Source organism: Agelaius tricolor, unplaced genomic scaffold (genome assembly GCF_023055355.1).
Source record: "Agelaius tricolor isolate 1412-34295 unplaced genomic scaffold, bAgeTri1.0.p SCAF_20, whole genome shotgun sequence".
NCBI lineage: Eukaryota > Metazoa > Chordata > Aves > Passeriformes > Icteridae > Agelaius > Agelaius tricolor.
The window spans coordinates 6,610,038-6,626,964 of NW_027269280.1; the positions used below are offsets into that span (position 1 = coordinate 6,610,038).

The window sequence follows — 16,927 nt, forward strand, 5'->3', positions numbered from 1 at the left end:
CATCGATGGGATTCTCTGCTTCCCCTCCCCTCGGCCACTCCTGATGGGTGTGTGAGCAGGACAGCCTGGGAGCTGCACTGTAGCTGTAGAGTGGGGCTGCAGGAAAGGAAGAACATATTCCAGCCTAGCCATTAGCTTAGGTCAAAGCATTAAGTGGTCTTGGAGACTTTTCTTGTTAAGCTGATGCACTTCCAGTATTTCTCCTCCTTTCCCTTTGCCCCCAAAGTTGCAGGCTGAGCCTGTAGGAATTGACTCCGAGTGCCTAATTCCTGCAAAATCTTCAAAGCCTGTTCAGCAGCCAGTGAAATTCAGTGGGAAATAGGCACTCTGTTCTTTTTTAGTCAGAGGAGATGTTTGGGCAGTGCCTGGAGGCGGGGGCACACTTCAGAGCTTTGCTGAAGCTGCTCTCGTGACCTGGCGACCCATGGCAAATGAGAATTTTTCAAATTAGTAATTAAACAGTTTGAAAAGTAAGGTTCATGAATCACAGAATGCTCTTAGTTCGTTATTTGATGAGTGCAATTTAGCTTTAATTACATATAACACTGCCTCACGTACTGGTACATGTTCTGTAGCCTATTTAGCAACTGTCTCAAAGTCTTAGGAAGTCCCAGGGGTGCAATCAGGTGGTTTTCCCCATTTCTGTGCAAAGGGATGAGGAGGCAGACTGGTTCTCTCTCTGTAGAGAGGGAGCAGGCAAAGGGAGAGGAGACAACAAGATTCTACTGAGTGTTGATTCCGGCAGGATTTTCTGTCCAGCCATGCTTGGTGCCTGCTGGCTCTGGAGTTGTGTGTCCCAGAACTCAGTTTGAACACTGGAGTGGCACAGGGCAGTCAGGATGTCCAGTGAAGGCAGGGATATGGTGTTTCCTCAAGGCTGCTGGTTAGAGAGGCTGCAGCACCCAGCAGTGTCCCTGCAGAGGGATGCTCTGCAGCAGGAGGCACCTGGGCTGTTCCTTGGTGAATTTGGCCTTCAGGACTGCTCTCTGTGCTGCCTTTCCCCACCAAGCGGGGTGAAGGATGGAGTGAATGAGGCAGGAGGTGACAGGCCAGGCTGCTGTAGGGCAGCACAGAGCAGGTGTGGTGGGGAATGTGCCTATCCAAGTGTCAGCTGCAGTGGTGCCATCTCAGGAGCACTAGATCCTCCCTCCAGCTTCGCTGGTCCCCATTTCAGAGGTGCTATTCTGAACAGCTTAGCCCCTCTGTGCCATTTGTTCCTTGAGGTGACTTGTTCAGTGGGATGCCAGCAAGTTGTTCTTTATTTACATTAATGCATGTCATTAGTCTCTAATGGACCGTGAAGTCAAGAGGTGGCCTGGTCTGTCGTGAAATAATTGCACTCTAAAGAAAACTGAGGCAAATGATTGATTATATTGTGCACACACACACACACACACACAAGCAGCCATTGGTTCATCCACTATGAAACCCAGAGCATTTTGCTCCTTCCTTGCCACAAGTAAAAATTCTGTGGGGAGAGAATGATACAATTTCATGGTGAGACAGTAATTGTCTGGCTTGTATAGTAAGTCTTTCCAGACATTACACTGAGTGCCATTTATTATGGGTCATTGGGGGAAAAAAATGCTTATTATGATTTAGTGAAATCATCTCTGGCTGCAGAGGTTTGATTTGTTGAGGCTGGGCTCTTCTTTGGGATGATGAAACTTCAGAGCAGAAAAACAGTGAAGTTTTAGCCCAGGTTTTGTGGTGCAGAGAGGAGATGGGAATCTACCACTTGCTTATGTTCCCAGTGTAGATGTAAAATTCCCTTAAAAACTAGTACAGAGCTGACATCCTTATTACACATGTACTCTCAGGTCTTCTACAACCAAAACAGAGTCAACAGCCTTTCTCCAAAATGGGATTTTGCTCTGCTGCCTTTCAGTGTGAGGTAATTGGAAGTTGCCAGAGAATTAAGAGCCAGATAAGCCATATTGCTATTTTGTTGTGTTGACCCAAGTAAAAGTGGAAAGCTTGGGCATTTTGTTTTGGTTTTCCCCATGTTCCATAATTGTCCTAATCTTTTCTGATGTCCTGAACAGTCCAAAAATCCACACAGAGCCTTGTATAATGGCTTGAAAAAAGGGTTTTTATCTTTTTCTTGACCCATCAGCTTAAGAACTGCCTGCTTTTTAATGGATTTTCTCCCTCACTAAATTGAATGGATCGTCCCTCATTATCATTTAAATAGAAGCCTCACTCCCTGTGAACATGGAAAATTTGAATGTGGTAGTAGAGCTGTGATAATTTGAAATATTCGGAAGGTGGGGGCAAGGAGGGGGAACAGGCGGCAGAGTGCAGAATTGCTGAATGTAATTGTCATGGATTCTCAATTTTGTTGCCACAAGATGGGAAAATAGACTAATAATTGTCTTCCAACCCTAGTAGAATAGTTGCCCTAGTTAGCTGAAGCTAACACTCTAATTGTCATGGGGGCACAGAGATGAATGAGGATGTATGCAGGGCACAGCCAGGGCTAAATTGAGTGATATACTAAGGCAAAGAGCAAATTGGCAATTATTGGCCCAGCTGAAAAGGTTGGCAGGTGTGCTGCTTTCTCAGGAGCCCTTAGGGGGAAATTGGAAATATAAAATATCGACCATAAATACTCGCTGATTAGGAAATATGTTGCAAGAGGTGCTGGCCACTTAAGAGTCAAAACTCTCCTTTTCAAGGGATTGGCTTCAGCTGTGCATAAAACCAGCAAGCACTGCTACTAAGGTGTTGAGAGCCTTTTCCTCTCATCCCCCAGGCTATCTTTTCTAATTTTTCATCATCCTATCCTCATATGTTTGTTTGTTTTTCTTTAAACATAATAAGCGAAAAGCAGTCTTTTAGGAAATGCAAAGATTTTCCTCTCTCTAAATGTTCTTTGATAAGTGTTTAGCATATTGTATAGGCTAGATATAAAATTCTCTCTCTGGTAGATGAATACAAAATAACTTCTGTGATTTCTAATTCAGGCAGTTCACTGTGATCTGCTTTTCTTTGTGTGCCATCACAGGCGCTGTCTCCCCCTTCCCTCCTCCTTCCCGTACCACGCTGCCCCTCCTGGGGCACAGGGATTAGAGCAGCAGCCAGGTACAAAGCTGGAGGTCCCTCCTGTGTGCCTCAGGCTGAAGTACCTTGCCAGAAGCACAATCAGATGAGCCTCTGAAGTGAGAATCAGACCACAGTCACACCACATCTCCCCATTTATCCACACTGTAAACTTTGCTGCATGTGGGATGCCCGCTCTTGGCTCTGGCAGGGTGGCAGTGGGACCTCAGAGCCGTGGTCAGGGGTGTCACAGAGCACACTGAAGGAGTTTCTGGAAGGCCTGGGGTAGTAACATGTGGGCTGCAAACTCTTTGTGGCATGTGCTGTCCATTGTTCCCCATGTGTGACACACTGGGATCTGATCTGCAGTTTGAAGAGTGGAGTGAGACCATCCTAGTTAAAAAGAGTAGCAACAGGAAAGTTTTAGCACCCCTTCCACAAACCATGACTCTTGGGAAACTGGTTTGAATATACATGGAAGGATCATGAAACCTTGCAAGTCCCATTCTTCTGGAGGCAAAAATTCCCTTCCCTTCAGCATGCTGTCTGCTTTTATCTGCAGCCCACAAAACCCCAAAAGCTTGTGTGGAAACAGCTTCAGCAGAAATTAAGTTCTAATGACTGGCACGAAGTTTCAGTGAGGGATACTTAGGAAGAAAGAAAGTCTGGAGGAGTTTTGTGAAGGTGGCAGAGGTGATGGTTTGAACAGGAGCAGCACTCCTGTAGGTTCTGTGCATTTCTGTGAGGTCTTTTCCTGTTGTTTCTGGCTAACTGCACTCAGTTTGTTCATTCCTGGTCAGTGGGCATCTTTCCTTCTGCTGTCTGCAGCCATCAGCTGTAGGAATAAAAGTGTCCTGTGAGGAAGCTGTTCTGTAGCTTATCAAGCCAGTTACAGATGTCAGACCTTGTGTAGTTTGATATCCTACCAGACTGTTTTTGTAGTGTTTCTAAGCATAACACTCTCTGTTTATCCAACAGAATAAAGTCAGTGAATTCAAGAAGGAGCACATTCAAGCATTGCAGGACATGCAGATTGTTCATCACGTGTTGTGGTTATCTTGTCAGGTCCAGGCTCTAATCTCAGTGAACATCAGATGCACTGGTGACCTTTGCCATGTCAATTGAACCCATTGTATCAGCAGGCAGGAGTGTGGCTGTGGAAATTAATTGCATTAAGGGTCTCTGTGTTAAGGTCTGGCATATCTCCTGCCCTTGGCTCTTTTTGCCCTCCTCTCCACTTACCCTTCTCATTCCACGATATTTGAGTTTTATAAGGGATTTGTTTGGGTAGGAAATATGAGACTTCTCTAGTATTCTAAGCTGAACCCATATTCTGTTGTTGAATTCTCTATAAATGACCAAGGGGAGGGCAAACCCATCCAATTCCTGGTGCCTCTGCCCTCTCTGACTGTGGAATTGGGAGAGTGGGAGGTGGGTATAGCTGAGGTGAGCGTCATCCTGAACAAATTCTATAAAACAGAATTCAAAATCAGATCTCTTTGTACATACTATTGATTACCTCTCCTGAGTGCTAACCAAGCAAATCAGGCTTTTGCAGCACTGGGCCATATAATTTTGGGCCTGTGATTTGGCACTAAGTGGAGCTGGGAATTCTGCCCCCGTTCCCTCCTCTGCTGGGGGCTCCTCAGGTGCCATTGGCACATTTGAGTCTTTCCCTGCCTCAGTTTCCACTCTTACACAAGGATGGCATTAACAGCAGTGGTTGGAGGCTGGTTTGGGGACTGTCCTGTGGCACATGGGAATAGCTTTTGGCTGAAAAGAGCCATTTCAACAGGTGATTTGGAGGTACTTGATACACTCCTGGCTTCAGCCAATGAAATGGCACATGTCATAAAAGCAGGAGTGAACTCTTGACATTTCTGGAATATGTTAATTTGTGTCCTTTAGTCAAAGAGGATGGAAGGGAGCACTACAAACGACCTAGTTTTGTGGTTGTGCTGCCATCACCTGCTTTTAACTAATCCCCTTGTAGTTAGGTTTTATATCAAGGACACAAAAGATTCAACTTGAAACCTGCCTGACCCATTGAGAGTGGGGAATTGGCTTGAGGTGCCCTTTTACCTTGATTATTACTGGATTTTAAAGCCCTTCCTGCTGTCTTTCAAGTTCAATAAGTAACCCAATAGCTTTAAGAAACTGAACTGAGGGTGTCTTAATTTCTTTTGCATCATGAGAGCAGTGGAAGGCCATGCTTTTATTTATATAAGGGAAATAACTTTTTCTGTCAATTTAATAGACAATCTTGGAAAACCTGCTGCAGGTTATTGGTGAGATTTTCTCATTATTTTCTTTCCTAAATTGCAGTTGCCATTTTTATCACAAAGAAAGAAAGAAATCTTTTAAATACAGTTGCAGATAGCAGTGTAACTCAAGCTCTCAAGGACATCTGTGGGGGGGTAGTAGTCTTTTAGCAGTAAGATTTTGCCTTTGCTTCCAGAAAGGTGTATTTTTTTTTATATCCAGTGTAATTAACACGAGAGCTATCCCAGGGTAGAAATAATTCACTCTGTGACATAACTGAAATGTCTTGTCTGTGCTGTCTGGTTTTGTTTTTAACCTTGGGCTTAAAAGGAACCAAAAATCTTTAGTTGTAAAAGAGCACATCATCTGCAAAATATTATAAGCCATTTATCTTTATGCACAAATGCCACCTAGCAGTGCAGCTCCACTTCTGCATCATTAAATGCACAGACCATACTCATTTTGCCCCTAACTCATAACAGTCTCCCCTAGGAAGGCTGGGTATTCCAAACAGCCCTGGAAGAGGCAAGAGCTGGTGCTCAGCAGGCAGAGAGGCTGCTGCCCTCCCTGGGGCTCTGCTCAGGGGTGCTGTGCAGCTGGAGCTGAGGTCTGGGATTCAGTGTCTGCCTGGGTGGGGTCACAGTGCTGGCTTTGAGCTGGGTGTTTGTCAGCCCTTTGCCTGCCTGCTCTGGTTTCTCCAGGCAGTGTTTGAGGGCCAGAGCTGAGCATTCTTGGGTGCCTGTGTTGCAGCTGGTCTGGGTTTCAGTCTCAGGTGAGCTCCCAGGCAGGGGCTGTGCTGGTGGGAGCAGCACCAACAGGGATGTGGCTGGCTGGGCACCACGGGCACCATCGTGCCCTGCTGCTTGAGGCCCTTCTGACAAGGAGAAAATTGGCCCAACCAGCAAAGAGCCTCTTTGGAGAGTGAGGGTTGTGTGACAGCCTTCCATGTAAGTGCTCCTGTCCTTGTAGGTAAGAGCCTGGGTAAGTTGTTCCAGCTGAAGGCTTGGCCCAGTAATTCCTCCTGCCAGACAAGCACTCATTCACTGTGAAAGGAGGTTTCTGCAGTGTTGGGTAGATGCCAAGTTAAACTTCCACTAAGATTTCTTATATTTGCAGCCACAACTGATTACTTTTCTCATTATTTGATCTTGATCTAGAGACATACGGACTGAGCCATGTTTGTATTAACCCCCAAAGATTTTTTTTCTTTAGGAACATCCATCACAGTTGCATGCAGACTGTTCTGCTCTGGCACTTGTAGCTGATCTTAGCTAAGTTTATTTCAGAATTGCTACATGTGACAATTGGTATGGATCTGCCTAAAGAGCTGCAGTGTTCCCAGCTAACCAAAAAAGCAATAGTGGTTTGTTAGATGTGCAGAAAAATGCATGCAAACAGCCCTGGAGAGTGTGGGGCATGGTTGTGCATAAACCTAATTGTTGGAAAAGATTTTACGAGTTGACTCCAAAGTATTCACCAGTTACTAATTTTATATGTGCAAGAAAAATTCTGAGGGAGGGGGAAAACCCCACCCTTTTTCACCACTGATTTTTCAGGAAATTTGATGTTAAAACTTCTAAGAGAGAAGAGGCTCTTGGATGTGAAAAATACCAGAGTCAATTGCCATTCAGTTTTCATTATTTCTGATGTAACACTTACCCAACAACTGGTTTTATTGTTTTCTACTCAGTGCTTTTAAATCAGTGGTCTGCAGATTCCTGGGGTTCTTGGACAGCTTGGGATGCCTGAAAGTTGTCTTAAGGAAAGCAGGTCTGTTGTTAGTGTGCTTGAATTTGTTGTCCAAGAGTCTGCTCTATGGCAGGAAAACATTTTGTGTGTGCACAAAGCTCAAAGATGGAAAATAACTGTGAGAGTGAAAATGCTCTGAGGCTGTTTCCCTAGAGAGAAGCTTCTAATGAAACCTCTTGTTTCTGTTTTTGGTTATTATTTCCAATTTGTTAGACCTTGTCATTCTTGGTTAAATCTCAGTTGATGGAGGGCTGGAGTGAGAACTTCCACCCTTTTTCCTTTCCTCCTCCCGCCTTTCCAAGCAGGTAATTTGCCTCCACATCATTTCTGTGTTTACTTTAGGTAAACTGCCTGGTCAAGCTCTCCAAAGTGTTGGAACATATAATTGTGTTCAGCTGTTTGGCATACTTATGTAGATAGCAGGATATTGTTATTAACCTTTTTCTATACAAGGCTGAATATCATGAGTACTTTGGGGTATAGAGTATGTAGAGAGAGGGATAAGTTTATCATAGTTTCTCAGAAATAGAGGTAAATGCCACTGCCCTTCATTTCACTGGTCTGTAGCTTTATTTCTGGACAGTTTATATTTAGGAGGTTTATAAATAAACCCCTACTTTTTTTGGTAATATTTGAAGGCAGTGGCCATATCTGTGTGCAATATGCAGAAGGTGGGAATTCAAATGCTGTTCTCAGTGTTGTTGCTGCCTCAGGCTCCCCTGTGGAAGCTGTCCCTTTCCAGCAGCACAGAGGGGCAGGTGTAGCATGCCAGGGGTGGGGACTGGCACCCAGTCACTCCTAGGCTGCAGACCTGTGTGTAAGAGCTGGGTCACATCTTTCCTTCTGTGTGGCACTGAGAGGGTTTACAGGGAGCCCATCTCCCATACCCACATAATTGTAGGACTTTGCTCTTGTCTCTTCTTGGCTTTGGGAGCTTTCCTCCGTGGGCACTTGGCTGGAGAATTGCCTGTCTGGTGTCAGAGGCAGGTGCAAGCCAGTGGCACAGAGCTTGCATGGGCAGAGCAACAAGACAATTGTGTCTTCCACTGAGAGCAGGAGTCTGGAAAAGGTTTCCTGTGTATATCTAGGTATCCTCTGATCAAAAGGCTTTCAAACTGCTAGTACAAAGGGACTGTTATCTTGCTGGTGAAAAATTACAAGTATTTGCAATCAGTTTGCATCAATCTCTTTGGGGTATTGTGCTGTGCTGATTTAGTAACGTGATAACTTCTGGCACTGCTGCAAAAAGACAAAATAATCCTCACCATCAGCCTGCAACAATTCGGTATTTTTGGTACTCACTAGAACATCAGTCTTAGAAACAGGACTGCTAAGACTCCCTGGATCTTGTTTAATAAAATCATGTAGTGAGGGCATCATGATTATAAATCACACTTGGAAATTGGCCTGCAGAGTACTTGCTGGGTTATGTGGTGTCATGTGTTCCTGGCTCCTTTTTAATTTCCGAAAAGAAGGCATATAGCAGCAGCTGGAGCTAGAGGTGGAATTCATTTAGCTGCTTGGAGAAAGCCAGTGCCAGCAAAAACCCAGCAGCTCGACAGTCTTTGGTTGTAGAGAGTGGAAAGGGATCCAAGTGACTGGAGCTGGTGTAATGAGAAGGAAAAGAACCAAATGATTTGGCAGCATGTGAAAGAGGTAAGGATGTGGTAGAGAAAGGAGCAGGAGGAGCTGAAATGAAGAGCAGGAGTAAACAATGTAATTTAACTTATTCAAAAGGGACAGAGTGCTTATTAAAGCTCTGAGAGATGATAAATTAGTGCTTTGCTGCTATTGTTATTTCAGATAGAGTTGTCATATGGTAATGCTGCAGCAGGGAAGGCTGGAGGCTCACAGATTCATGGAGGGGCATGGAAAGTGGGATATTTGGTTACATGATTGAGAGTTGGAGTCGATGAGGCAATGTGCAAGCCTGGTTCTGGAGAGCATCCTCACATGTGCGTGCTGTTCCCAGGGAGGCGCCGTCATGTCCTGAGGAGAGGGATGGCTCAAAGTGTGTGTCCTGCTGCTGTGAAGACGTGTCCCACGCTGAGAGCTTTTACCTTGGTCAGGAGGAGCTGTTCAAGCCCTGCTCTGGCTTATGAAACCCTGCCTGAAATAGCCCCAGAGCCCTCACCTGGAAGTGCTCTCTGCCTGTTACTCCTGTGGCAGCACACAGAGTATCAGGAGATCATTTGAGGTTGTGGAGTTTTCCCCTAAGGAATACTGGGCTGGGGGAGGGAATAGCAAAATGATTCTTATCTTACATTACACAGAATCTCTTGCATTACTTACTGTGGCATATTGTTTCCTCCCACAGAGTTCTGCTCAATCGCTTTCAGGAAGAGGCTACTCCGTAAGTCATTTTACAGCTAATTCTTTCACTTCTGTTGATGTTGATTGCAGAGGTTTACACTACCTATTGCACAGCCACTGGCATGGAAGAAATGCAGAACAGAAACAGGGTGAGAGCACAGGGCTGTCATGCACCTGGCAGGGGACAGCCCTGACATGTGGGAGTGCAGTAAGAGCCTGGGGGCTTCTTAATTTAATATTGTACTTATAGGGAGGGTTTTTTTGGTCAGTTGATGGTGTATTTCAGCTAGATAGTCACCTCTGGAGAATTACAAGACCTGAGTGGAGAGAGTTTTCAACATCAGCAGGAGATGCTTCGCTCCTCTCCTCACTCCCCCATACACATTTTCATTTGGGTATTAAATACAAGAATCAAATACACAATTACTCCCATTTTACAAAGAATTGCATCCCTCACCATTGTGAACAACAAGAATGTCAATATTCTCTTATTTACAGGCCTCTGAGTTACAAAACAAGCTCGCTTGTTTTCAGGGGAGGGTGTTGCTGTTTCCTTCACAGGAGTGCCCCAATGTTTGAGGGTGGTGTTACAGGGTCAGGACACGTCTGCCTGTGTGTGCAATGTACCAGACATGTTTAATTGTCCTTTTCTGTTCATATGTACCTTATTTGTGTGTGCAATAATGACATTTCTTCATATAGACGTGGATTAATTTGTTTGTTTTGGATACATTTTCTGCTCAGCTGTCCAAAAAAGGCAGGCACAGACATGACTGACTAATACAGAAATAGGAGAGGGTGTGAGAGGCTTAGCAAAGTCAACATGAAAATTCCTGGAATCACATTATATCTGACTCTCACAACAAATGTATGGTGGGGAGATCTGATACCCTGGTTGTTCAGACAGTAAGTCATGTGGAGTGCAAAGGTTCTAGATGAAGGTATATGCAAATCTGAACATGGATGTCTCAGTCCAGCAAACAACTCCTGCCTACACTGATTGACAGTAATTGCTGTTGTCACAACCTCTTCCATGATAAAGTTTTGCCTTCTAGGTGAGTGGTCCCAAACTGATTCATACCAAGAGCTAAAGCTGCTCATTCTCTATAGAACCAGAACAAGGGTGGATTTTATGTACTTCAGGAAGTTGATGTGGAGGCCTGGAACACATTTCTTTTTACTATAATCACCAGAATTATTTGCTTTCAGTAACTTATGTTGTAGGTTTAGGGTGATGGAACTTGCTGAGCTTCTACCCAGTGCACAAAGAGAAAAAATTGCCAGGCAGTGCAGAATTTATGGTCCAGTTTCATAGCAACACTGTCCCATGCTATCATGCATATTATCAGAAATTCATAATATAAGATTAACTACATTTTCATCATAAAACCATTACAAAATAACATATGACTTGCAAAGTCCCTCACAGTTTTAATGAAATAATGTCACGAATTTTTAGACAGTAGTTATATGTTTACTGAGTATCCTACAGTATCCCAGGTGAGTATCATTGCTTAATTCATTGAGGGATGAGGAATGTTTGCTCTAGGACCCATTAAGTGCTGCTTTCCATACACTTGGAGAATCAGATTCACCTAAGCTTCTAAAGGCAGATGCTTTATCTTCTATTTGTCTGTAAAATGCCATGCATGCCCATGGCACCACATAAATAATAATGAATCATCTTCACAGATTTTATGACTGAGTGCCTGGTTTGGGAGCTAAACAATTTCCCAGTGGCTATAACATAGGTTGCAAAATCGTAATGGAAAAAGGCCAAAGAATTCTTCTCAGAGTCTCAAGGCCAATAAATCATAGGACTGTTTTCTTCCATTGCTGGCTATTCAGAAATTTACTTTTGTTTCTCAGAGAAATGATTTTGAGAAAATTACTAGCTCCTTCTCTGTGCATGCGTGGGGACAAGGTTCCCTTATTTTGCCAACCCATAACTTCTCAAGGGAGGTAAGAGCTTTCTGCATGCCAGGGCAGTATTTTGAGATCATGAGTAGTGTGAAATGGCATTGCTTTTCTTTATGGATTGTCATTTTCCCTGTTAAACTGCCTTCTGCCCCACCATGTGCCAGCTCTTGAGGCTCACTGCTTCCCCCAAGACTCTGATGCTGCTCTAATTTGATTTAGCAAAAGTCAGAGACTGCCACTTCCATTGGCCCAAACTCCCATGGGAAGCTGATTCTTGCAGGTGGCACAGAGATGTTCAAACCACCAGATCCAGACCCCACAGCAGGACTTGTCCATAACATCTGTAAGAGTTCTCATTTTCTCACGAAAGCATCTGTCTATGAAATTTTAAGTCACTGTTCTGGCTCTGCCCCTGTTTCCATGGGATGGGTTGTTCCCCAGACATGGTGAAAGCAGCGGCAGCAGGAGGAATGCTGGAGACACTGCTGTGCTGGGTGTTCCTCCTGATAGCTGTGCTGATGGCTTGTCTTGTGGAAGACTTGTGGAATGATGATCTGTATCGTTACTTGGTGAAGTTCTTGTACTGGGTTCCATCAGCAGCTGTTTAAATACCACAAACTATTTTGTGCGTGCTCAATTTTAATTACCTCGCTCTGAATCCCCACTCTTCTCCATTCACTTGCGTCAGCTGTCCTTGCTGAGATGTTTGATTTCAGAAACATTTGTAGAAAATGCACATTTTAAGGAAATGAGCATTTGCCAAGAGAGAACTTAAAACCTACAGTAGGAATCTTGCATGAAAAAAATCTCAGTCCAAGGTTTGGCTCATCCAGCTGAGCCATCAAGGCCTGTCCAGGCAGTCAGAGCAGGCTCACTGGTGAAAAACCCCAGCAAATGCCTCATCCATGAAGCACAGACTCTGGAGCTAGAGGCAGGAAGAAAACTAAATGCAAGTGTCTGAATAAATAACACCTGAGGGTTGGGTATTCCAGCAACTTCTTTGACTTCAGGCTTTCCCTGGAACATTAGGTGTCTAAATAAGGAGAATGCTTGAAATAGCTGTGAAATTTTAATCTCATTGAAGTTACATCTGATGAACTCCAGTTGCACCTAGATTTAATTTGAGCCTCAAAACCAGTGACCTGGCACGTAGTTTCAGAGTCTCCTCTACATACCACAGACAAAATCTCTTAAAACACTATTTCCCAAAATTAATTTTCAAATGGCATTTACTTTTACTTGGATAGGATGAGACATTTCTATGTCTGTGCTGCTGCTGCAGCTCTTTCTCTCCTCAGCAGCATGTGTTTCATATCCTTATCTCACTAAATGTATACTTCCGCTGTGCTGAGAAATGGAACACGAGTTTGTTTATGGAGGTTAATATCTCATTCCCTCTATGACTTGATGGTTACATTTGTGTGATAAACTACTCCAGCCATTTGTCACATTTCCTGCATGCACAAATGAGATTAGTGATCTTAGTCAGAGAGGTCTGTCTGTCTTCTGAGCAGACAAAACAGATTCTCTTTTTGGTTACAGGATGAGAGGCCTGTCTACCTGAAAATGCACTGATTTGTTAAAAAGTACACAGAGAATCAGAGTTAAAACTAGTTGAGGTTTCTATACATCACTGATACATATCCACCCTGTGGATGTTTGTCAAGTTTTTTTCTGGTAGTTAGCTTAGAACCAAACATAGTTATAAAGTAGTTACAATGAATATAAGATAATACATACAGTTTGTTATTAATGGCTAAAAAGTTGCAGTTGTTTATAAGGTTGAGCACACTGTAGAGACAAACCCAAGCTGCAGCTGAATTTGACTCAGTTTTGTAGAGAGGATGGAAAAGGATAGAGCTGGGGAATATGTGGTAGCTTAAAAAAATAAACAAAAAACCTCTTCCAATAAATTATGTAGTTTATTTATAGAGCATCTGTGCAGCTGTTTGTCTTCTGAACTGGAAAGGGCTAAAATATGGGAGTGAATGAAAGAATAAACTTGAAAGCATATGGCAGATGGATAGCCAGTGAGCCAACCTGTCTGAGTGTGCCTTGGAACAAAAGTACAGGAGGATGAGACGTCTTTGTTTGGTTTTATTTGTTCTTGAAAGGGTTTTTTTTTTTAAATAAAAACAGTAACATACACTTGGCTACAGCAGCAGCTGATTTTTATTCTGAGCTTCTGTAAAATATCAAAGTCTTTGTAGCCTAGTCAAATCCCTGGCAGCTGATCAAATTCTGTTGATTTTACATCTTCCTTGTTGAGCGCAGGAAACCAGTGTCTCAGATAACTCAGGCTGGAGCTCGTGGATGGAGGGAAATGTGCAGAACACCATAAGGCTTGCAGAGACCCTTGGCCCATCCAGAGTCAGCTCAGTGCTATCTGCAACCTTCATTCCCCCTGCTTGGTGATGTGGCATGAGAACAGTTACCTTGTCCCTGGGTGAAGCTGAACCTGAGGTGACTCAGGCAGGGGCTGGGTGGGCTTTGAGCACCCAGAGCCCACTGCACTGTCTGCCTGGACCCCAGTCTGCCCCTTCCTGGCTGTTCTCTCAAATGATCTTGTTCATTTTTGGAACTGGCTTTCCAGCCAGTTTGGATCTTTGCTGGCAAAGATCTTTACAGCCATGCAGGACTCCTCTCCTGTGCTGTGTGCTCAGTGTTGCTGTACAATGGGGCTGCCCACAGCCACCCTGCCCCTGGCAGATCTCTTAGGCTCGTGCCCATGAGTGCACTTGCTTGGACAGTCAGTTCTGAGCTGCACTCCCCTGGTTTGCAGCACAGAGATAGTGCCCAGCTCAGTAGGAGGGAGGGCAGGTACAAATGGCTGCAAAGTGCTGGAAAATCATCAGCAGAGGAACTGTTGACTCTGCAGGTTTATATCCCCTGTAAAGCTCTTTCCATGGCCTCTCTCAGTTTTGTGCCAGCTCAGTGCAGGTCTGTGAAACCCTGAAGCAGATGGTGCCTGCTAAGGAGGCTGCTCTCAGGCCAGAAATCCTTGGTGTGAGCACGGGCAGGTTTGTGCCTGTGGTGCAGAGGTTACAGGGGCTCACTGAAGATCTCGCCACCAGCATTCCCCAATCCACTCTGTGCTTCAGGGATGTTCTTGTGCTGTTAAGTTGGAACCAAATTATCACTTGGAAAAGTACCTCCAGCAGCATCTTTTCTGTACAGACCTTGAGTCAGTACCATTTCCCACATGGATCCCAGGGATGATTGTATACCTTGACATCTTCGAGATGGCCAAGGAAAAACTGATGTCCTGAGAAGGATAAATTTCTACATAAAGATAAAAAAAATATTGCAATGAAGCATGTCATACTTCTGTTTGGGAATTCCTGAGCATGCTTCCCTCATGGTGTGGAAGCACGCTCGGTGACCAGAGGCACATTGGAATTGTGACAAACAGGGTTTTTCCACCTGCTGCTCTGTCACACACTAATGAAAAATATCTTCTCTAGGTGGGTAACATTTCTTGGCTGGGCTGGAAAATTCATTGTATTTTAGGACCTCTGATAAATTAGCATTTTTCTGTGCCAAAAATCAATATTGGAAACAGGGCTCTTGTAATGACTCTAAAACTCCTTGAGCTGGAGCCAAAGGTAAATGATAAAACTGAATTTAATATGTATTTCCTACAATAGTGTGCCTGTGGGCTGGCAAGACTTTCTGGACAAGATTTATGAATAAAGGAGTATTAATTCCAAAATAAGTATCAATCAATCTCCTTTTGCCATGATGCCAAGCATAAGAGAGGGACTCTAATTGTCTTTTTCTTCTGGACGAGAAAAAGAATGGCAGATAGGTCCCCTTCAGGTGGAACAATACTCTGTCTTCTTTGAAGACAGAGAAAAGAAAAAGGAACTATTAAAAAGTGATGTGGCCTGCAAATGCGATGACAGCACAAAGGATTTAAAAAGTTAGAAAAATAATAATATGGAATAGAAGCGTAAAGTATTTTGAAAGAAGTTTTCCCTGTAAGATAGCAGGAGTTTTAGAGAGCCAGGAATAAAATGGTGGTATCAGTCCAAAGCATTTAACTTCTGCTGGTTTTCTTTTCCCCTGTTCCTAAATAGCCTCACTTCACAAAAACTATCCCCACGCTTGAATTCACCTGGACAAGCTGAGTTCACTGAATAAATAGAGTTTTGTTTGCTCTTAGTGCTGTGTGGGATGGAGCCAGGTTGCTGTAAGCCAGCTGAGGAGCTGGACCCTTGGCTCCAGGGACTGTCCCATAAGCCATGAGCTCAAATTGAGCTGAGTAATTAGTACACATATTATTCCAGATCCGTGGGAGCTCTTTTGAGGGTTTTTGAAACGTCCCATGAAAAGCTTAAGCAGAAGTACAAACATAAATAAACTACATACTTCAGCTTTACAAATATTGAAGTCCATGAACTTCCTTACAACACATTTTCCTTTAGAAGTCCCCTTTTCTGAAAGTCTGTTTCTTCTTAGATGACCTCTGCTTTTAATTAGGATGAAAAGTCCCATGGATTTTCACTCATCTCCACAGCCATAAGCAAGCACAAAGGGCCCTCTCTGTCTGAGTTTCCCCCTGCCTGAGCAGTGGCCTTGGCAGAGGGGCTGCCTCGGAGGCTCAGCAGCCGTGCCCCTTTGTCCCCGTGGCCGGAGCGGGACGGGCTGATCCTGATTTCCATAAACCCCCCAGCTGCAGGAGGCACAGCCAGATGACACCGTGAGCCCCTCGAGGGACGGGACATGTGACTTGTGTGTGATTTTTGCCCGTGTTTTTAATCTCCCTGCCGCTGCCCTCGGCTGGGGCACCGGGGGGAGCAGGGCTCTAATCTGACTAGAAAGGCGCTATTGTTAAACAGACGCATCCCCCGAAATTCCCAGTGCTCCCTGGCTTTTGGGCTGGGATAACCTCGCTGTCACCGGCCTTGCACACTAAAATGAAAACTTGTCCTAAATCTATCTTGAATTCACCAGCCTGGAAAGGATTACATCCTGCTGAAGAGGAAAGGAAGAGGATTTTGAGAATATCTGGTCTTTATTTCTGGACCTTTTTGATTAAGACTGTCCTGAAGCAGTTGTGTCACATACGTGCTGGAGCTTTCTTTGTGTAGCAGGGCAGGGTATTTGCTTGTCTGTCTCAGCTGTTTTCACATTGTTGTTTGCTCTCATGACTCTCTTCCCTTAGAATCCATTGCCTTGTTTCAATTCTCTTTCCTTTCCCTTTACCAAATCCAACAAAAAGATGATTAAAGCAGACAGCTGATTAGGATCAGAGCTCCTTACCTAACTACCACAGTGGGCAGGGGTTAGGTGTGGGGCCTCTTGGGGGATTTGCTTTTGATTTTTGTTTAATTCTCTGATAGTCTTGTGCAGTGAGAATGAGCAGTTCAGGTGTTTTATAATTACAGAGAGGGTTAAAATAGTCCATTTCTGAGGGCTGCCCATGCACTGGTGCTTGTTGTGCTGGGTGCCCTGGTGGGTTCCTTAGAGGAAACTCACGGGGGTGTGTGGGAAAAGGGTTCACACTCTCTTGTTTTGTTTCATATTTCACTGCACCCAAAACCATGTCATCTAAGGGGAGTAGCAGAGGAAATAATATTGCCACAGCAGAATGCAATTGTAGATGAGCATGTTTTGTTGGCCTTGATAGTTGATGAAC

The 16,927-nt window shown here is 44.2% G+C and overlaps 1 protein-coding gene across 17 annotated transcripts in view; it reads left to right on the plus strand.

Moving 5' to 3' along the window:
- FBRSL1 (fibrosin like 1) overlaps positions 1–16,927 on the plus strand; it is a 503,098-nt gene that overhangs the window by 222,236 nt on the left and 263,935 nt on the right. For 15 of the 17 annotated variants that reach the window (XM_071445326.1, XM_071445335.1, XM_071445342.1 and 12 more), the window contains exon 4: positions 9,371–9,406. The exons of the other annotated variants lie outside the window; for them this stretch is intronic. In XM_071445326.1, the coding sequence (XP_071301427.1) occupies positions 9,371–9,406 (36 nt within the window). The remainder of the gene's footprint in view (positions 1–9,370; positions 9,407–16,927) is intronic. 17 annotated transcript variants of the gene reach the window in all.